General features: G+C 38.6%; 1 protein-coding gene across 2 annotated transcripts in view; it reads left to right on the forward strand.

The window, feature by feature from the left end:
• osbpl10a (oxysterol binding protein-like 10a) overlaps nt 1–23,121 on the forward strand; it is an 81,706-nt gene that overhangs the window by 13,858 nt on the left and 44,727 nt on the right. Inside the window, exons 3-5 of one of the 2 annotated variants that reach the window (XM_078267508.1) lie at nt 7,353–7,432; nt 13,140–13,208; nt 19,503–19,700. In XM_078267508.1, the coding sequence (XP_078123634.1) occupies nt 7,353–7,432; nt 13,140–13,208; nt 19,503–19,700 (347 nt within the window). The remainder of the gene's footprint in view (nt 1–7,352; nt 7,433–13,139; nt 13,209–19,502; nt 19,701–23,121) is intronic. The other variant, XM_078267509.1, reaches the window with a different exon arrangement.

Raw genomic sequence — 23,121 nt, forward strand, 5'->3', positions numbered from 1 at the left:
TTTGCATTGAGTAATTTGACTTCAACTTGCTTCAATTTGTGCCAAAACAACCTCCCACATCCATATACAGTTTTGTGATAAACATTGTATATTGAGTAAAAAGGAGACATGTTTAGCCAAGGCATTAAATCTACACCAAAGTGAAATATCGCTTTAAGACCCAGTGCCAGACAAAGAGCCTTTAGCTGGTCGCTGTTTTGAAGGCCTTTGCTTTCAGTGACCTGTATCCACAGAAGAGAGAGAAACTCCTTTTTACTGTTGCCCCACTTGAGCCGGTGGAATGTCCCCTTACACTCACGATGCGGAGGATATCAGAATAACTTGGCCTATATTCCCTGAATAACTCAGTGATCCATGTGTATTGAACTATGAGGAAACAATAATCCAACACATAAGAAGTAGTTGAGCTGAGTAGCTCAGAGGCAGAGGTATTTCCATTCCCAAAGCCTCAGTGAGGTTCAAGAATCATCAAAAAAGTCATTGAGCGAGAAAAGCAATCTTTTGATACAGCTTAGCTAAACAAACACATGCCTGTTTAGAGGTTTGATGGGCGCCAAGACCCCCAACAACAAAAAACAGCTTTTAAAATATTTCTCTGAAAATAATTACAGTTTAATACCAGTACTTGTACTCAAAGACCTCACATTGCTCAAACAGCAGGGTACAAATATGCTCACATGTACGTCCTCAACAGTTGGAGATTAAGATTAGCCGGTATGCTTCAGATCTGGTATTGGTTACCATGGGAATCCCTGAAAGCCCACCTTGGGCTTTGAGTAACTTGGCTTGTAAGCTGCATATCATCTCACTAATGGTCTGTATCTAAAGCTTCAAATGCCACCTTTCTTCTCATGTTGATACCTTTTTTCTCTAGAGGGTTTTGAAAAAATGTCCTTGTCGCTAACTGGTGTAAGAAGATCCTGGATACACAGAACCTGCAGCTACCTTGAGGCGAGAGTGTTTCAGTGATTCATTAACTCAAAAGTAGTAAAGATCGAAATAAAACATTATTTATTGAGTTTAAAGGTTCATCTTTGATGTTGTAAGTGGAAGTCTGAATTTTTTGTCAAGCATTTTTACGTAACAATCACAATATTAATCAAAAAGTATCTGGTCTCTCAAGGAATTTATAGGTAATTATTGGGTTAGAGCATTACAATGTAATTTTATACTAACATTATTAGGGAAAGCATGATAACCAATTTAATTATGATTTATTATTTGCTAGATGATATACATTTATATAAATGAAGGAAATAACATTGATATTTTACTTGTATATACTTGTTTTTGTTGTTGGAGGACTTCTGTGTAACAATTGATCCCAACGTAATGTTTTTTTATGAATGCAAGAATGTCTATTTTGATCCATCGCGGGACTTCATGGATCATGTGATATCTAACTCAGCTGGAAAGTAGCCTGAGAGGTTTTCTGGCTCCATACCAAAGTGTAATTAGTTAAAGCAGAGTAAAATAAAGGGAGTATTTCATTATTGGATGTTGGGAGACTGTAAGGCCTTGTGTTTTGCTGCTGAGCAAAGGTGAAGAGCAGTGGGAATTTAATCATGTCTGAATGCACAGATGGCAAATTAAACTATTTGTCATGCATGTCTCAATGAAACAGTGGGCCAATGAGAGGGTCAAGTTGTGTTCAGCTTTCAAACTGGCTGATTAGATGCCTGACACAATCTTCATTGTGCATCTTCATAATTAAAACATTCCCGTATTTTGATGCAGAAACCCGTTGTTATGGTTGAGTATTATACACCCGCTAAGAGCATTCCTCACTATAAATCTGCCAAAACATTATATATGTGTATATAATATTTGCATCTGTTGGGTTTTATGTGGTTTTACTTTGTGGCTTTCTTGTCGAGAATAGTTAGAATAGCATTGCATATCTCATTTGTTTAATTTGTACAAAACCAGAAATGTAAAGTTATGATTTTACAGGGGTACTCCAGTCTTAATGCTAAGCTAAGCTAATCGGCTGCTGGTTGTAAGCACCGTACAGACATAAAAGTGGCATCAATCTTCTCATCTAACCCTCTTTTCCTAAAGTAAATTATGAGCATACTTTTTGATTGCTTTTTTTATGTCAGTATTTTTATTTTTACCTAAGTATGTTTTTACTTTAGAAGTGCTTTACTACATTTAAACTGCATTATCAACATAGAACAAATTGTCTCTCATCTCCAGACATCAGAAACAATAGAAAAAAAATAATTCCTGATTAAACAATCACAATACTACAGTGTTCCCCAAAAAGTGACTCTTTCTCTGATGATCCACTTAATACTTTTACTGGAGTAGTTTTTTAAGGCAAAATAACGGGCGAAACGGACTCTACCCATTGCTTTTACATTACATTTCTTGTAGTATGTTAGGGTGAAGGGAACAAAAATCCAACAAATTCACAAATCATTCTTATATTTTTATCGTCAGTAGCAGCAATTCACTTATACACATGGACGTTTCAGGCTCCACTCTCCTCCATAGTGTGTACTTTTATTTCTAATGGGGTAAAATATCAAAGTAAAGTATGAGTACACTTATTCTGCTTAAATATGATAATCAATTACACTAATAATTGTGAGGTGCAGCAGTCTGAATCATGAGCGAATAAAAGCTATTAAAAGCCAATTAAACCTGAAGTTATACCTGAAATTACAACACATTTTGTCTTAGCATATAATATAGTGATACTGATTAAACAGGGATGCCATTTTGATGAGGCTGTAGTTGCTGGGCCACTCTACTTACCTCTCTAGTCCTTGTCAGCTTGTCCATTTTCTTGAAATGTGCTTTTAAAGGGGTGATAGAATGATTATATAGGGTATTTCACACTGTTCCTTAAGGTCTCCTAATAGGGTATGTAACATTGATTGGGCTGAAAATTGCCCGGTTGCTATTTTATGGGCCCTTATGCATCCTTATGTTTTGGCCCTATTTGGAACGAGAGCTTTTCTTCCAAATATGGTATGCTCATGAATATTTAGATGAGCTGCGCACTGATTGATTAAGGAACCACATACAGATACATTGGAGACGAGACAGCAGGTCTCATATTTCAGACACTGCAATGTTTCGTTACTAAATTCACTTCTGAGACTTTTTATACGAGAAATCAACTATATAAAGCTCAAATATGGGCCGTTTTACGAAAATTGATGGCTAATTGCAAATTTGGTAAGACGTGTCAGACTTCAGGAGGTCCACACAGTCTGACAAGACAGCGGCAGCCCCGCTGTGCTCCATACCCAGGAGAAAGTCACAATTTCTGGGTTACTGGACAACCGGGACTCTGGGCTCCGCGGAGCTGGCCGGCTGCCGGCATAACTAGCTATAGTATATTTACAGTTTGAATTTTGTCACGTCACTTATATTACAGCTACCCTAAGGTCTTACAAAGCTAACGCTTGTGTCCGATTTCAATTTAATGCATTTTTGTGAATATGAGGGGTTTCGTTAGCTGCTAGTGTCCATTGAATCCTATGGGTAGCTAAAGATCGCGGCTAGCTAGCTAGCTACACTTTCGGCATAACTATAATATATTTACAGTTTGAATTTCGTCAGGCCACTTATATAACTGCTACCCTAAGGTCTTACAAAGCTAACGCTTGTGTCCGATTTCAATTTAATGCGTTTTTGTGAATATGAAGGGTTTCGTTAGCTGCTAGTGTCCCTTCAATCCTATGGGTAAAGATCGCAGCTAGCTGCAGGCCCTGGAACTCCGTCAGACAAAGACTAGGAGTTGAGGAGTTGACATCAACTTTTAGCTTTGTTGAGATTCGCCCATTTTCAGCAGCAGTTTCAAATTGTGAGATTTGCAGAGGAAAGGGGTGTCAATGGGATTTTGAGATTCTATGTATGTCCTATTTATCCTCCAAACAGTCGTTTTTCAACTATGACAAGGTAAAATCATTTTTTCATTCTATCACCCCTTTAAAGTTCCCCGCTTATATAATCTCCCAGCACTTAAATCAGATCTAACTGCTGGTCCGAGCATTAATCCTCATACTTACCATTATCATAACCAATAGCATCTTTCGCAATACTGTAATTAAAATGGGTGTTATTAGACGATGATGCTAATGCTAATCGATATTGACATTTAAATAAGACCCACAGACCAGTACGAGTGTCTACTCATTTTAAACGGGCAGATGGACCAGCTTCTCATTTCGTTGTTAGTTCCCTCGGTTTTCAGCGCAAACCTCATGCATTCATTTATCACATGAATAGAGCTGTCAGCATGTCTCCTTTAAGTCTGCACCTCTTGTGACACAAAACCAGCTTTGAAATTTTCATCAATATCATAGTATTCTCCCTGAATGAAAACAGCACGTCCTGCTCTCAGTTAAGCAGTGTGCATATCTGTTGCGTCACCATGCGGACAGGTGCATATTAGCATATGCCACACTGCTCTGCTCAATATAGACAACTAATTATCTTTAATCACAGCTAGGCTTGTGCACATCACAGAGAAAAATATCTGATTTAGACGCTTGCTCACTCTCCGGGTAAGTGGCCCCTTTTAGAGTGAGTGATTTCTGTAGATGATGATGATGACGACAAGGAATAAGTGGGGAAGGTTGTTACATGGTATTTTTGCAGAAAGACATCTTGGCACAGGTGTTTCTGTGTGAATACTCTGTTCTCCCCTGGAGAAGTGAGCAGCTACTAATCAGTGGGACGGCGCGAACGCTGTCTGTTCACTTAAAGAAGCCTTTCATAGGTGTTCTCATGACTGTGGCAGATGTCGGAGGTGCGAGTGATTGACAAGTCCAAATTGAATTCTCCATACATTGAAATACTTTCCATCAGCATGTCAAAAAAACACTTCACATCGAACAGAAGAATTTAAAGTTTTATTTCAGTGGTATGATGAATCTAATGAAGCTATCCATACTCATTATCCAGTCACAAAAAGAGAGAGTGCTGCATTCATTTCCACGTTTAAAGCTTTTATTTGGATGAAAATCAAGAGAAAAATACAAAAAAAATACTTCAATAAATCTCTGACAACCAGAGTTTAAATAAGAGTGGATTAAAGAATTCAGTATGCTTCAAATGAACCATGTCGTACGACACATGATACAAAATTCTACCCAAAATGAGGACAATGTCAAAAACAGTCTCTTTTCAAAAGCATTAATGGTGTTGCACTCAGTTGTACGTGTAACAAGTGACCAATAGTTGTGGTAAATGCTGAATTTCCTGAATTTATGTACATTTATATCATCTCACAAATAACAAATAATGAGAAATTGGTTATCATGCTTTTTATAATAATGGTTGTATACAGGAAAAAGGCAACAGAAATTGCTGTATTAATGCTTTAACCCTATAATTACTTACAGTATAGTTTCACTGATAGAGACATGATAAATAATGTTGTTTAAATTGTTAGTTAGATAAATGTTTGACAAAAGAAATGTAAACTGTCAACGAAGAACCTTTAAACTTAAAATGCAATGCATATACTGTACATTTCCATTCTTAGTTTAAAGAGCTCTGCCCTTTACTACATTAGTTTTGATTGCTTGTTGAAGCGTGTTTTTAGGAGGAATTATCTGTGAATAAAAACCCAAAAATGCGGAGTTGGCGTGGCCTCTATCTGAAGTGACCTGTGATTGGCCAAAGTCTCATGTCACGGCTAGATTTTCTAAAGCCTGAAAACAGCGGCAAGAGGAGGTGCAGAAGTCTAGTTTTCTCTCAGACTTGAATTACAATATGCTGAAAGGTTATTATATAATGTTGCCAATGATGCCAACAAAAGAAAACTGCCTAGCTGCTCAGTTTTAAATCTTTTGTTCCTCTTTTCTTCTGTTGGTTCTCCAGCTGGGATTGACCTACAGTCTGAACTCAATGTTATCAGACCCATCTAAGACATCTTTCTCTTATAATTAGTCAGTGAAATGGGATCAGAAGGATATTATTTTCCAGTCTGACCTGGAGCGGGTCACGACAAGTAAACAGTCAGTGTCTCCTTAAACTGGAAGGGCTGCAGCTCGCTGTGTTAGTCAGCAAATCTGGGCTTCAACTGGCTATTTGTGTTTAGATTACAGGGTGTATTGTCTCTGTGCCAAGGGGAAAAATCCACAAGCATGCATAGAGTATCAATCTGCTTCCTGTGCGGCTCGCAATTCGGCCAAATGAGTCGCTGCTGTCTCTTGAATACCAAATGTTCAATTTAGCATAGATGAGAAAATGAAAAGGTTCAGATGTGATACACAGCCCTTAGGACATCATTCAGGAGGTAACAGGGTCATATTGCCCGGTAGACAGTTGGCAAGTTATATAGTCATTTGGCTACAAATGAGATCACTGACTACCAGCAGGTCGTCCACACTGTTTTCTTCACAGATGCAGCTTAAGGCAGTCACTACATTTAAAAACATTAAAACCTGTTCTGTAATGGTTATGCAGGTTCCCTGATCATTTTATGTAATTTAAATGCATTAAAAGAAATGGTTCAACATTTTGGGAATTTTCCTTATCGGGAGTTAGATGAGAAGATTGATACCAGTCTCAGTCTGTATGGTGAACATAGCTACACAGCTTCTACTACTACCACTACTACTACTGTATACCTATATCTAGCGGCCGGTTAGCTTAGCTTAGCACAAAGACAGGAGGCAAGAGGAAAGCTTATGCTTTGCTGCTGGCTGTAGCTTCATACTGAACTGACAGGAGAGTGGTGTCAATCCAAACCAAATAAGAGTGTTTTTCAAAGGGTTGATCTATTCCTTTAATGTGCATCGATCTGTTGTTTTTCTGACATTTTGTAATTTATAGCCTTAACAATGAATTGATAAATCAAAAAGAAAATTACCCACTGTTTATTAATTACCTGTATAACTCATCCCAGGTTCCTAAAACTCCCAAACTTGTGTAAATCATATGCATCCATCCTCAGATATTACAGTAATTTAGCATTTGCTCTTTTAACTTTATTCCTTGTATTGTGGGGAAAGCCCTGAAAAGGCATTTAGAGAGTAATTTGAAACTAAAACAGCGACAGTTTATTAAATAATCTTACAAAGAGACTCAATTTTGTTTTTGTTTTAATAATCTTATGATTATTGGCATCTTCTTTCAGCTGCTCTTAAGAGCTTTGCATGAGCCTATGGCAATACTTCAGCTCATCTGTGGAAATGGTACAATAATAATAATAAAGATGTAATGGATGGGGCGACACTTTAAAGCAGATGGCTTCCTTATAACTGCATATTGACTGGAAAGTGAACTCATGTAAGGGTTTATTGTTGATTCTCAATGTCTTCTGTGTATAAAGGAAGTTAAGATTTGTAATTGTATTAATGTCTTTTTGTTCTGTGTGTCTTTAGCCTCCGATGCCAAGATGCAGCAGTTTTGGATCAATCAGCTCCAAGCGTGTGCCAGACGCCACTCTGACAGCAGTGCCAAGGTAAAACACACACACACACACACACACACACACACACACACACACACACATATACACATATATATATATATATATATATATATATATATATATATATATATATATATATATACATAATATATCTCACACAACATGACTCTGGTCCAAGCTTTTGCTCTATGTTGCGGAAAGCCTCCACATTTCCCTTGAGATTACTGTTTTGCTGTGTGTCTGTTTTATAAATGTGACAAGATTCCAAATTCAGTAAACTCAGTTTCATGAGTTCAACAATGTGTCAGTCTGTGTGCAGATGCAGGTCCTCCACCAGCTGAAAACCCTCTGTACAGTCCCGAAAAAGTCCAGGCCCTCTCTTTCTTTCTGTTCTGCTTTTAGTCCATTGGCTTTTTTTAGTGAGTCTAAAAGTAACAGATATTATTTTCACATGCCATTTTTCAATTGAAATAGCATCATCTCCCATGAGACTCATTCAACATTCCATATTGAGTTTTAACATTCTTTCCCAGCTTTCTTTCTCCTCCTGTCATTATCATCATCTTGGCCTGCTAAAATTACTTGTTTTCTCTGTAAAGTCTTACAGCAGCCTCTTATTTTTTATTTATTTATTTATTCGGGACAGTGCACATTAATGAACAATCTAACATTTCTGTACAGACTGTAAATGAGACTGTAAATGAGCCAGGTTATAGCATAAATGCTAATTTTCACCTGTAGCCCCAGGCAGGAAGACAACAACATACAAGATAATACAACACAAAAGAATATGACAATATACAATATCAAGCAAGAAACACATTAGCTCACATTCAGGCAGATCACATTACATCGATAAAATTAGTCAAAATGATGACATAACTGGGAACTTTTAAGAAGTTGTTTAAGGTGCTTTTTAAATGTGCAGTAAGTTGGACATTCTCTAATGTTTGTTGGGATGCTGTTCCAAAAATGACCTCCTCTGATAGACAGAACAGTTTGTCTAAAGGTAGTTTTTCTATGCGGGATCTCTATATCTCCTCTAAATTAAGCTCTGGTACAACAACCTCTGTCAGACCTTGGTTTAATGTATGTAGAAAGTGAAGGTGGGGCCAGTCCATGAAAAACTTTATAAATTAAACAGCTATTTTTAAAATGTATAACATTTTCAAAGTTGAGCATATTGTATTTTCCCAAAATATTACACTGATGGAAGTATTTTTATAGAGTTTTTGAATAACATTTCTATGGGTTTTAAAATTGTATTTCCAGTGAGTGACCAGGTTGTGATGCAGTAATCTATATGTGAAAATATCATTGAATGTAGGAACATTTCAGCAGAAGTAGTTGTCATTGATGGTCTGATTTGTTTAAAATTTTGTAAATTGAATTTGATTCTATTCGCTGTAAGTTTGATGTGTTTTTTAAATGAAAGTGTTGGGTCCAGTTTGACACCGAGGTACCTGAACTCCTCTACAATGTCAAGTTCCACTCCCCCCAGGAACACATTGGACCGCTCCAGTTTTATGGTTTTTTTTGTGAAACTCAAAGCAAGAATTTTCTTTTTGTTCAATAATAGGCAGGATTTAAGCAGCCAATGCTGTATTTTCTCCAGTGCTGATGTAAGGATGGATGATGCTTCATGTGTGCTTTTAGCAGGTGTAAAAATAACCGCATCATCAGCATACATTTGAATATTGACTTTTTGACAAACATTTGGCAAATCATTTATATATACAGAGAACAATACTGGTCCCAAAATAGAGCCTTGTGGGACCCCTGCTGAACATTCAAGGTAAGACGACTTAGTGCCACTAACACTCACAGATTGTCTTCTGTTGGACAAGTAAGATTGAAACCAAAATAGCGCATCTTCTGCAAAGTTGAAGTGAGTCAGTTTAGACAGAAGGGCTCGATGATCTACTGTATCGAACGCCTTCTTTAAATCCAAAAAGACTGCACCAACACAGATGGTTTTATCAAGCAAGGATTTCACTGTTTCTATGAAGACACAGTTTACCGTCTCTGTGGAGTGGTACTGGCGAAACCCAAATTGCATGGAATGCAGGAGAGAATGGCCATGGCTGAGGTGTTTATTCAGCAGCTTGGCGATCCACTTTTCTGCAACCTTAGATACAACAGGGAGTATGCTGATGGGGCAATAATTGGAAATGTTTGTTTTGTCTCCTGATTTAAAAATTGGTGAGACTATAGCCACCTTCCATCCTGATGGAACAATTGCCATTTTAATTGATAGATTTATCAGATGTGTTATCGGGCATACCAGCACGTCTTTGTGTATTTAAAAAAAATGTGTGTCAATTGCTGATGCAACCTGCCCCTGCACCTGCATCTCCGTAAGTTCAAACTTAGCCTAGTTCGAACACACATGGACATTTACACTCCACACAAACTAGTTGTTACTTAATATTTATACCCAGTAACGGTGTAACTGTTGCTAGCTAGCTAACTGGTCTAATCAATCGATCTAACTGATCTTTAACAAACGCTGTAGTTTTATGTTGTGGACATTTGCCAAACAGCAGTGACATAACTTAATAAAAGCTGATGCTGAATAGTGAGTGAATGATTTAAAATTTCAGAAAGCTAATAGGCTGTGGATTCACTTCTAGGTTTTTTGATGAATTAACTTGTATTAAGATGAAACAAGTTTGAAACGGATGTTAAAAGTTTTCAAATATTTTTTTACTTGAAAGTAACAGTACTGAGTCAACTCAATTGGGGGATTTTGGTCTCAATACAATTTATGTAACATCATTTTCTTTCATGTGTTATTGAGAGATTTCCTTCATTTTCTGACTCCCTCTTCGCCCTCTCCCTATGAACACAAACACAAAGTAAATCCACAGTTGCAGACCTTAATGAATGTCAGCCAAATAAATGCCATGTCTCTGCAGACAACAAGTAATGCTTTCTAATTAATGAAATCAGTCTGTGTGTTTTATTTTATTTATATTTTGTTTATACTTTCTAACTGAGCACCCCCAAATTAAGCTAAATCAGGCTTAATTTAGTGAAAATAGTCAACAAGATGCAGAAAAAGAAAGCACAAAAGTGAGGATGGATGCATTTAAAATAAAATAATAAGAAAGCATTTTTGAGATGGAAAAAACCAAGACTGACACTCCTTGCAGAGCTGAGTTGAGAGCTTCCAAGTGTCATGTGTAACTTCTCCTGCTTATATTTTTAGCACTTCCATTGACAGAAGATTTAGCGATTTAGGGAAATATGGCAGCACACTCATGCTGCTTTATTTGAGGATGAGAGTGTTACAAAATACCCCTGCTTTCACTTTATCTTCATGTCTCTGTGGGCTCATTTCTAAAAGATTACTGTGATGAGTGTAGTAGAACTACCTTTTATCCACAACCACACTTTTTTAATATCATGGATTAATATTTGGGCATTTTTGGAGGGTTTTAGCGTAGACTTTCAGGGATTAGTCGTTGTATGTGTGGGTGATGTCTGTATTTCTCTGTGGGGTGTATCCCCAATCGCCTGATCTAGTGGAGAATGAGGCAAGAAGTAATTCAAACTTTATTATTTATTTGGCAAACCTTTGATATTAAAGTTGATTTTGTACATGAAAGCTCTGAAGGTGTTTTTGCTCTTGGTCTTTGCTGCAGCTGTGAATGAACAAGCTGATGTTGGGATGCTTGAAATATGTTTTGAGCCAAGTTCTGAAGAGACTGATGGATCGCGGGAATGGAGGTGTTTCTTATTCTTAATTAAAATTTTGAGCATTAAACACTTCATTTCCTGCATTTTGGTGAATTTGTATGCACCTATTTCTACCTTTTTCTGAATCAATTTATGCTGGAAATATATTTTATGTAAAGGGAAACATGGATTAATCCAAATATAAAAACATAATGGAATATATTGCAATAAGGCTCTCAGGCATTCTGTATTGCTTTCATCTATTTATTCTCCTGTAGATCGACTTTTCTAATTATATCTGAGTCACCACACACGTCGCCTAGGCATCATTTACTCTTCCCTTCTCTTTTGCATCTTTTGTTGAGGAAGTAACCTCCAAATGTGCATATGACAATTATTCACCTCAATGCTACATTAATTCATTTTAAGTTATTAATAAACCCCTGGACTTTAATATTGTTAAGTTTGAGCAAGATTTCTGCTCATGTTCAAAACTTGTGTACATTCAAAATATATCTGTGTTCTCTGAGATTTGGAGGAGTTTTGATATTTTGAGAAAAATAAAGTTATAATAGTCACTATATTTCAGAAAATAATCTACCTGCACCATAGTCTGCTGTGCGTTACGTGATTGCTCTGCTGATACGGTAGATCTCAGACCTCCTGACAGACACAGAGCCCCGTTTGGGTCTCTGAATGAGCGAACGTTTAGGGAAGTGTCTGTACGCTGCTCTATGCTTTTTTTTTTCCTTGGTTGTTGCGTTAAATCTTACCCAGATACAATAGTGCTATTTTCTGATTGGCTATTGTGTAGCCCCTTTCTCTTTTTTGATTGGCTGATAAGTGGCAGGCTCAACTAAGAACTCAAGGGGAGAAGCGCTTGATTCCTGCCGGTTCCATAGTAAGAGCGGCGCGCCAGAGAAATTTTGGGCGCTGCTGCATATTAAATATATTATAAATAGTTTTTCTGCGTGAGAATTACAATGTGTAGCGGGAGTGTGTGACAAAAGACCGAAATGAGTGACTGTCACGCTCAATGCATTACACTTGAGAGCCCTGTAATGTCCATGACTGCCAATTGTGCCAAACAGTGATTATATTTGTTGACTTGGTGGATGGAACTCTCATTGTACAGTAAAGCTGTCCAGGACTGAAGGAATCTCTTTAGAGAAGTTGCCGTGGTTAGCTGATGGAAAGGGTCAGACTGACATGTAACATGAGGGGTGTGTGTTTGTGGACGCTGATTTAACCCAGTACTGCAGGGACTGGTGGGAGAGATTAGGATTTTAAATTGATTACAGAAGGAGGAAGAAGGAAGCGAGTACACTTCCACACGGAAAACACTATTGGAGAGAAAGACAGTTTATGATTGAGGAGACGTTTTCTTGTTTTCCCACAACACAACATTTGTAAATACACCTTTTAAAACCTGAACTACACACCAAAGAGCGGGCTGGCGGAAAAGTCAACTAGAGACGCTGGAGCTGCTCCTAGCACATGAGCAGGCTCTCGCTCCCGATGACCGACGATAGCTGGCCCGGCTCCAGAACGTGAAACTACACAGTGGCTGGGTGAGTCAGTTTAACACAGCACAACCCGTCTTAGGTAGGAAAGATATACACTCATCCAGGCCATCTTAGGTCTCTTTCTCACGTTAAACGCAACATGCAGGGAGAGGAGACCAATACCATTAATGTTACGTGCTAGGCTAGCCTTTTGTAGCTGTGTGTTCTTTGTGATATAATCCCAGGTTTGCTTTGGCTTTGCAACAATAGCCTGTATGATATAAACATCTGCTACATTTTGCTGACAAACGTCACTGTCAAAAGAAGACAAAAAAGTGTGAATGTCGTGGTTATCTTGCCTAAATCTGTGATAAATATTTTTAAAAAATGACCAAAACTAACCAACTCTGTTGAACAGTATAAAGGAGGAACGCTTCTTTTGTACTTATCAAACCATTCAGCACCTTCCCTGGTGCCTTGCATTGGAGAATAATCTTTCGTCATGTTTCTTTTTTCCATTAATCTGTTTGTATGTGTGAATTTGGTTTCAGGTTAGGAAGCTGAAGGACTCCGATGAACACTTGAGTGTGGAAAGAGCAGGAGGAGGCCAGGAGGTGCTGGTGAGTCAAACATACACATCACTTAGCACTTAAGATGCACTATACTTCCTGTTTGACAAAGATATAGTTTCACCTTCAAACAGTAGAAAAGACAGAAAACTGCAACATCTGTCCTGCAGTGTACATTTTCTTTCCCATGCTTTTCCCCACAGACTGCCAATTGCACAAACACTCTTTCATTTGTCTTTTTTTAAACAATTAAATACTGCAGCCTCAATATGCTGCCTCATTACCGGCTCGCTTATTCAACACGTAGCTCTTCACCACTTCAAACTGCTGCACAGCTGGAGCAAGGGGAAAGTCCAATTACTCTGCTCAGCCGTGATGAGAAAAGCAGTCAAAACACGAGAGAAAATTGGATAAGCATGGAAAGGTGGAAGGAGGAAGACAGTCTATCTCTCTTTTTCCTTCTGCCCTGCGGATCTGAACAGGCGTTTTGTTCCTGTTCGTTGACTGTGGGACATTGCCACTGCAGCAGCTGTTATTACTGTACCCACTGTTGTGGTCTAATCCTTCCCTGAGCTACACTGTTTGCCTCTCAGATCGTTATCGCAGCTACTCCAGCAATGCGACAGCCAGCAGTGGAGGCTCTGCGACGTCTATGATAACAGAAAAAGTTTTGCAGATTTATTACCCAAAAAGGGCCAGGACAGGGTTCATTGTCCTGATCTTTATTCGAAACGACTAAAAAAAAAGACCTCACCCATTTTATACTGTTGATTGATACAGAGTCAGTAAATATTTGTCTAACTTGCCTTATGGAGGCTTTTTATTTTGAAATTGATGAGGTAAAAGAACAAATACAGTATGAGGTTGAGTATGTTGGTATTTTAGTTTTTCCTCAGCGTAGATAGTACATTTCTTGTTTTGAATAGACATAGGCGATGGACAAAATAGCAGGAACACCTAAAGATATTGCGCAATTGTAAAATTGTATCACAAATTGTAACTTCATAAATTGCCATTGGGCTGAATAAAAAATTCTCTGCTCTCTCTCTATAATCCCAACACACAAATGAGCCTTGATATGAGTAAGAAAATTGCCACTTTTCCACACAAAAGAAAACGCAAAATAATGCGTGTTTCCATTATCAACTACTGTGCGACTATTAGGAGCTGGTTCATTGAGATAAACAGCTGGTGGTGCTCATTCTTCAGCCGGGTGCCATCAATTATTGCAGAAGGAGATGCAACAAGATGATGTGATTAAAACAGCTCCAATCAAACCTGAAACGATGGAAAACAATGAAGAATATAAATACGGCATTTACTGCATGTTTGTTTCATGTATTAATTTGAGGAAGGTTATTTTCTCCTCATCTCTCCACACAGATTGGATGTTCTTGTCTCTTCAGTGGACGCTTAAGACACATGCTTCATGTACGACATGATTAATTAATTTAATCTGTTTCCGTTGCATTTTGCTTTTGTCGATACGCCAACTCTTCTACCTCAGAGAGACAAAGAAAAGTTAGACTTCCGCTTTATGCAGTTAGCCATCATCGCCGACTTCTTGTTTTATAATTCAGTTGTTAATCATTCTTGCTGGTCTACAATTTGTAAAGACAAAACCGTCGGAGGCTTGCGCAGGTTGTTTCCGATACACCTTGTTTTGCACTGGTACTCGTTTTCCTGAATCTCTACAACGCAAGTATCCAGTGTAAAGTTAGCACGACCCATAGAGCCACAATGGCTGCATTTATACGCCAGGTTGAAATAAACTGGAATTATCCTTTAAAGCATGATAAGATCCGATTGTGTATGATGCATCTGTTGAGTGATATCAGCGAGTGAAATCTGAAACTGAACTCTAAATCCAAACCTAAACTGTTGGTATCTATGTCAGAACTCCCATTAAATATAAATCTAGCTTTAGTTGGTGTTCTAACACAGATTTCATTACAGTGAACATCTACATTTCCATGACAACTGGGCCAACTCCATCAGCTGATATGATTTAAAAACGGTCCATTAAGTAGCTATTCATGATGATGACATTTTGTCAACTGCAAAGTCTGTGTCTGTCTTCAAAGTCAAGAATGAACTTTGAAATTCAGTCAAAGAATCTAGTGCTACTGTATTTCATCACATGTATCTTATATTTTCCTTTTATAACTATACTGGTTAGGTTTCCATTGAACTAAGAAGTACATAATCTCCTCAAAGCTAGAGTCTGAATAATTTGATCCACTGTATACAAGAAAAAAACACGGTAATTTTCTGCCTCTGTGCAGCCACATTGACAGTTTACATTACCGACATCACCACATCGACAGTGTAAGAAAGCTCCTTGTTCAATAAAGCAGAACATTTTTATCTCTGTGGCTGTAGCTTTCTATAGATTCTCATCACAACAAGTAGGAGAGTTTGGCTCTGATAGATTGGTGGCACTGCAATGCACATTATCCGTTACCTCTGTCCAATTGTCCAGTTAAAGTGGTTGTTCTGGTAGCTGCTTTCAAAGTCTAACTTAATTGTCCTGGTGTCAGAGTTTCAGTTATATCCAGTTAAGAGAAAGATAAGAGGCCCCCAAATGAGTTTTGTTATGCTTCCGCACAGCCTGTGAAAGCATCGCCGGTAGATTTTAAATGCAATACAGTACAATATAAAGCTATCCAGTACAGCAACACAGAAATACTTAGGTCACGAGTCCAAATTGTCCTATCAGTACTACACCTAAAAATGAATTGAATGGCCAGTAAGATATGTCAGACCAACTTTACACTCATCTGGACCTTCTCTCATTTTATACACAACCTCTAGTTTTAGTTTTAGTTAAAAACTGCAATTCTGACTTGTATTTTCCCATTGGTAAAACATTCTGCTATATTTCCACACCGACAATTACCACCTAAACTGCTTTTGTTTAGACTTTATTTATAAATCTTTTTGAAGGTGAGGTCCAAATACAAACTATTCTTTATTATTTGATTAATTTTGGCTACACGGTTAAAGTATTGTGTTAATCAAGTCGCGTCCTCTTCCAGCATCTCCACGTAGCTAGCAGAACAATAGGTTGACTGCCTCCCCTTTCTCAAGCATAATAGACATTTCTGTTTATCAAATGGGCAGAAATAGGAAAATGCATAGATTTCTCTCAAATAAGGTAACACAGACATTGCCTTTACTTTAGGTGGACCAATCATGCTTACGGTCCTGCGTAGACATCTTAAACCAGGAACAACGCTGCTTAGTATGAATGTTAATATGGGATTTAGAACACAGCCCATGTGTAACTACATGCAACTCCTGGCAGGAAGGGCACTAAGAGTCACACCGTGGACTCTGAGTGGGACGGATAATGTTGTTTACTTTCTGCTTGAATAAAGAAAGTGTGTGTGTGTGTGTGTGTGTGTGTGTGTATGCTTTAAACCAAGTTCCTGCTACAGTAGGAACATGATTATATGGCAATACATTGAAAAACATGAAATTCACCTAAAATAGTCATATTTGTCGTTGTACGTGTAAATGTAGTTAAAAACTATTTCAGACCCTCCTAACCATGGTTATCACTGAATAGCTAATTGTGTGCAATTAGCGTTGTTCCCTGTAGTGCAGAAAATGACATGTCAGCAGCTGACCGTTGCACCAGCTACCCACGCTGCCTCTCACAGGGCCAAGTCCGCCCACGGTCGAGTGACAGCAGAGCACCTGTGAAGCAGCAAGCGTCAGGACTTCTTTTACCCATGAGCTTAGTCTGTCAAGCAGAGTTCACATCTTGTCTCTTCATGTTTATGATTAGAAGACTGGAGTCCCAATCATGGTCCTAAATGACCAAGGCCTTACATTTATATCATGACTGTATTTTCAAATTTGGTTTGTAAGGGTAGATGTCACAGCAGTGGTGTATGTGTCCTCTATGGTGTCTGTATTGCTTTCTTTATTGAACCGTTGCAATGTTTTTCATATACTTTCTGACACTGCTGTGTGGTGACTCCAATATAAATCTCAGTCACAAGATTACTGCATAAATCTTCTTAACAAGTCATTTGTTCCTGTAACTTAAGTCATAAAAGTCCTTAAAGTTAAACAAAGTGAAATAATATTCCAGTGTTGAGAATATTTTTACTTTTCTACTCTTTACTTTTTCCAATGTAAATCGTGTTTCAAGTACTTCTTCAAACAGGTTTCATTTTTTTTCATTCCAGCCTGCTGTCCTCTTCTTTCTTTTTTTAAAACATGATCTATATACAGTATGTATACACGTGATGCATATTCACACTTACTTTTCATTCTTGCACACTTAGGTCTAATATGCTAAATTTACTGTCCGTCCCACGCACCCGGCTTAAGACCCAAGGTGATCATGCTTTTTATCAGATAAAGACATACATGTTTAGACAGGCGTTTGGTTTAACCGGTATGCACCTGGTCTGCACATTGTTTCTTGTGTCTACCCTTGTAAAAACTTATGTCTGTAAAGCACACTTACTTTACTATACTCACCATATTTTTGATAGAGCTTTAGTTTGATCATATAAAGTCCAAATTAGGCATTACAACCCCTATATTTAGCATGTTCCTCAAACATATGCTTGATACTTTTCCTTCCATCACTCCTCCCCTCATTCCTTTTCCTCTATGCGTTTTCTTGGTCGGACATCTTATTTCCGTTCCAGTTTACTGAAATGCTTGGGGCTTTGTGCCAGTTTTGAAGGACGAAACCTCAGTGTGTCTTATCTGTTCGTACTCCTGAAATGCTGTTTCCTTTTCTGCATACTCACGCCTCGTGGCTTAGTCTTTCACAATACAACAGTGTTCTCTCCTGTAAACTGATTATTTTCTTCTGACACACAAGGACTTGCCCACCATAACCACCTCTATTTAGTGTTTGCATCGAATCACACATCTCTTATTTGTGTCGAAATGTGGTGTTTTTATATGCAGTTTTATCCTAAAAAAACTACTCAAAGGAGCAGAATAACAAGCAATTCATGCTTAGTCATGTATGTGACTGTTACATCATCAAAAAATGGTTTCCCTTTCAGTGAGTGAGTGTTCTGGGGTGGAAGTTGTATATTTGATCTTTGATCTATTTTATTTTCACTGCTGCCGTGACCAGACCTCTGTGCTCTTCTGAGGGATACATTGCTGGTGCCTTGCCTCTCTGCACTGCTGTACACTAATGCAGAGTAAAGACAGAAGAGAGAGATAGTGGTCTGACGTGGCCACCTGTGTGAGCACAGAGGTCAGTTAACTGAAGAGACAAGAGGAACAGAGGGAAGGCGAAGGAGGCATCAAAATGAAGAATGTGATGTGACTTTTAGCTCCGGCACAGGGAACAAAAACAAAACAAGAAACAAAAGGGATGACTACCTTTTTTATAAAACTCAGTCGAGGTTTACTTTTGAATTCACAAACCTGTCAGGAAGAAATGTTTTTGAGAATTCGGTTAACTAGAGGCCAAACTTTTTACTTTTTTCACTGATTCTTGGATGACTGGATTAAAAAGAAAAGGAAAAAAAAAGATGGCATATTTAAAATGTTATTGTTTTACTGTAAAATGTTTGAGGTGTTGGTGTGAGTGAAATGGTTAAGTAAGCTACCTCATGTATACAGTACAGGAACTTCTTTCACAGTCTTCTCTCGCATACGGGTCATTTTCTTCTGGTAATCTAAGAAACACACAGATACAAGTCACATCTATTAAGTGAAAAGTTGCAGTTTTGTCAAACTCGAATATATAATAGCCAATAGCCAGTTATTTGTTTACACAACATTTATAGGTTAAATGTTTTTATTTGGTCAAAAGATTCTTTGTGGCCCTGGTTATAAGCTGTACAGCGTTAGCAGAAAACCTCTCAGTTTAGTAACTTTGAGTCAGTAAGTAAGTAAAATGAGGAAAAACCAAACACCACCCAGCTTTATTGGTTTACAGGTATGGCCAATGTTAGCTAGCATTAACGTTAGCTACTGTCTTTAAGAAGATTTTTTTTTTTTATAAAAGCAGAGGGAAGGCATACTCATGAAGCTCTTTCTACATTACTATATGCTGCTTAGTGCGTTGTGACCCACTTGGTTTATTCCAATGACTTTTTAATTACTAAACTGACATGCAGGTTTTATCTTATTTTGCTTATACCAAAGAAGTGGAAGAAGAAATAAACGTTTCTTTTTTCTGTACAAAAAGCTTGATTGGGGGAATAGAAACCCTGGCATTCCTTATTGAAACTTTTTTTATGAGATTTTTAGGAGCATGCTCTTCCTTTACATTACCATGCTCCTTTCACGTTTGAATTCCCACACTACTCTCTCTCTCTTTCCCTTTCTGTGCCACTCCCTACTTCCCCCCAGGGCTCCTCAACCTCTGGTCGGACCCGTAGCTTCTCCCTCCTCCCCCACCTAACCCCATCTTCATCTCCGGGTTCTCAGAGGCACCTGAGCAACGCGGCCTCACCCAGCAACATCGTCACCATCACCCACCACAAATCTCCGGCTGCAGCTCGGCGGGCCATGAATATGTATCCGGGACGGCTGCTGGAGGTCAAAGAGGTGGGTGTCAAAGGCATAACTTGGCCTCGAGACTTGAAATTCAAAGCAGATGCCTGGGCATTTTTTTTTTTTTTTTTGTTGATGTTTTTGCCTTTTAAACGGGTTACACAGATAGGGAGTAACCAGGGGAGATAGATTTGCCAAGACAACATGAGTTTAGTTTCATTACAACTTGTTGTTATTACAAATAGGTGGACAGGATAAGTCAGAATAAACTAGATTTATCTTTAAAGGTAGAATATGTATAGTGAGTATCGCTAAAATTTAGACCCCTCCTCCCCAGCTCCGAGCCAAAAAGAGAACGCAGCGGTGGTCGAGCGAGCTAGAAAGTGAATGAAGAGAGGGAGCGCGGTTCGAAGCAGTGAATCAGAGGAGTAAAACAATCTTGTGGCATTATTTCACGGCAGTTATGTTCTAAAACACAAAAAAAACACATTAGCGGGAAGGTGCTGCACTGTCGGATTATGAGAGAATGCAGAGCTTCAACCCGTTAACCTGTTTCTCCCTGTGTCTGTGTCAGTTAGACTTGTGTGTCGATGCGAGGGGCAAAGCGGCAGATGGAAATAAGAACAAGCTGCACAACATGCACACTGTTATCAGCTGGGGGTTACACACCCATGTGGGACCCAAAGGCTCTTTGTTGACGAACCACAAACATAAGAAAAAGAGGGCACAGGGTCTCTGCAGATACAGACACCACTACACACTTCTATAAGTGATGATTGAGGGGGATTACTTTTGTATTAGTCTACATATTGTTTTTTGAGGCACTGAATATTATACCTTTTAAAAAAAGAATCCCTCAAATATTAGAGTTGGGTTTAAACAGAAAAGACTTGGATGACGTATATCAAGAAAGGTTTGTCCTGACCTGTCTGATCATTTAGTATTTTGTGTGGCCTTCAGAGCATCTACACTTGTCTCAGGTGGGACACTGGTGCAGTGAGTTCAGCAGAAATTTCTGGCTTCCTGGCAGGCTTGACACTGACTGCAGTGTGCTGAGTCTTTACTGTAAGTTCAGCTTTGTTGGCATTTCATGGTATATAGGCTATTAATACTGATTAACATGGCCAGTGACCGAGGGAAGAGCTGATGGAGCGTATGTTGATGAGATGTTAAAGTGTCCGTGTGTGCAAACAACAAAGAAGATAAATGGTAAAAGTGCCAGGGAGCTCATCCACATGGAACATTTAATATTCCTGTCCATGTTGTCCTGCTTGATTTTACTACTATTTCCGTAAGAGACAGACCTGCACATCCTGAGTTAATTAAAATCCTTCCACTTGAAATTTCCAATCAGTTTTTAATTTAGGCTGAAGTTCAAATCCTCATTAATTCTTTCCGCCTCAGTCACCAGACCTGTCAGTTGTGGTTACCACATCGTCCTCATCTGCCACATCTCCATACACTCAGCACAGTCATTCACTGCTCTCTGCTTATCTTTCAAGAAAAGGTTGTTTTTTTCCTGTCTCAACCTTAGCCTTAGCCTCTCTGCAGTTGGTGTATTCATTGCAACACATTAGGCCTTAAGTTGGGTTTGTGAAAGTGAAAATGATAAATACATGATGAAGGCATGATTGTATGCCCGGATTGCAAACTATAGAGCCATTAGCTGCAACATTTTTGCTTTCACCCTTTTGTTTAAAGATGAAATGTGCTTTTTGTATTGTTGCCAGGCAGCCTTGCATCTGGTCGCTGAGTAATGGAGATAAGATGACTTTTAGCAGTTAGGAAGGAGGAAGAAACATGGACAAGGAGAGACAATAGGCTTTCTAAATGTAAAACACCACTGTCCATGTAAACTGTTGGCACAGGGAAGAAAAATAGAAGCTGACAGGGAGGAGGTCGTGTTGGCCATCATGGAAAATGTTGTAGATAAGCGCTACGGAGCGTTTTAGCGTCTTTTAGCTCATTGTTTTGGTTTTACGCATGCAACCTTTGTTTTGATTCACTCTCACTGCTCACCACCAAACGGCAGATACGAACACAGTGAAGCATTTAAGAGCTAAAGGCCAGATAATTCCCTCAGGAGTTGGTAGAGACCAAAAGAGAGCTAAAAGAGAGAGAGGCATTGGACTGACATTCACCAGGTGGACAGAAACATGAATGATGTTACTCAATGTCTGCTTGATGTGTAAATAGCCAACTGCTTGCTAACAAGTTCACCATATCAACTAATCTGTTGTCCGTTTGATTTATCAGTGAATTAGTCTATAAATCACAGGTTTTTAGCGCTCAAGGTGAAGATTTAAAGGTGCCCTGTGAAGTTTTCTTTAAAAAAAAAGTTACATTTCTTTCCTCATAAAACATTTGCAACTTTGATTTTTTTTTTTTTTTTAAACATTTCAAATCATGTATTGTTTGCATCTATGTTTACTAGCCTGCGGTCTTCCTTTTTACTTCCTTTGTTGGCACATTGCTGCGTTTCTTGGCAGATTACTGCCACCTGTAGATCAGTGGAATAGTGTGAAACCATTAACAGGAATGCGTGTCGAGCCATAAGCATATTCACAGTGCTACTCAAGGTCAAAAGCTCACTCACTTACCTTTTTAAATTGCTTGTTTTGTTTGACAAACAGTCCGAACATTGATAGATATCCAATTTAAATTGATGGGGGAAAAAATGGAGAAAAGCAGCAAAACCGCATTTTAAAAGCTGGAACCAGTGAATGTACGGCATCTTTGCTGGATAAATAGCACATTTTCAGTGTATTGGCTAATTGTCTTAGCACTAATTACCCATTTGTATATCTTCTTCTTCTTTAATCGTTATTTATTGTTTATTCAGAGACATAGTTTCACCTTGTTGCCCATTTAGAGGTTATAGGGATAAGAAGAAAAACTTTCACCTGTCACTATCTGATCCTCGCTGCAGAATAAGAAAGACGACTGTCATTTACGTCTTAAACTGGGACAAAGCAGCTTTGTATGGTGTCAGGGCGTTCTAATGCACCACAGGAACAAAAAACAATGCTTGCCTAAGAACCTGTCATGTAATTGAAACTTCACAGTAGAAGCTAAGCACATTGCATCTCCTCTACAATAACTGGAACAGTAGGGAGTGCCACACCATTAGATAAACTGTATTCAAAACTTGGCATACACCTCAACGGCTCATCTGCTTCCTCTGCTTGTCATTCTGATGACACTGTTGGAGGAGCATCAATATTTCATGCAGAGATCTTTCTTTCATGCCTTTCTTGCTCATTGAAGGCCTGGCCGGCTCCAAGTTGTTAAATTCCCTATTCAGATGCTCCACACCGTGTGTCTGCCTCGTCTCGCTAAGAATACCTCCCCTAAATGATTCACTCTGTGACAGAAAGAGAACAACTAGCGATCAGTGTGAGTGGAGAGTTATCTCTCACCTCTCAGGAGCAAATTCTGTCTTCTCAAGTGAACTTGGGACAGTTTGAGTAAATAC

Source organism: Sander vitreus, chromosome 14 (assembly GCF_031162955.1).
Source record: "Sander vitreus isolate 19-12246 chromosome 14, sanVit1, whole genome shotgun sequence".
Lineage (NCBI taxonomy): Eukaryota > Metazoa > Chordata > Actinopteri > Perciformes > Percidae > Sander > Sander vitreus.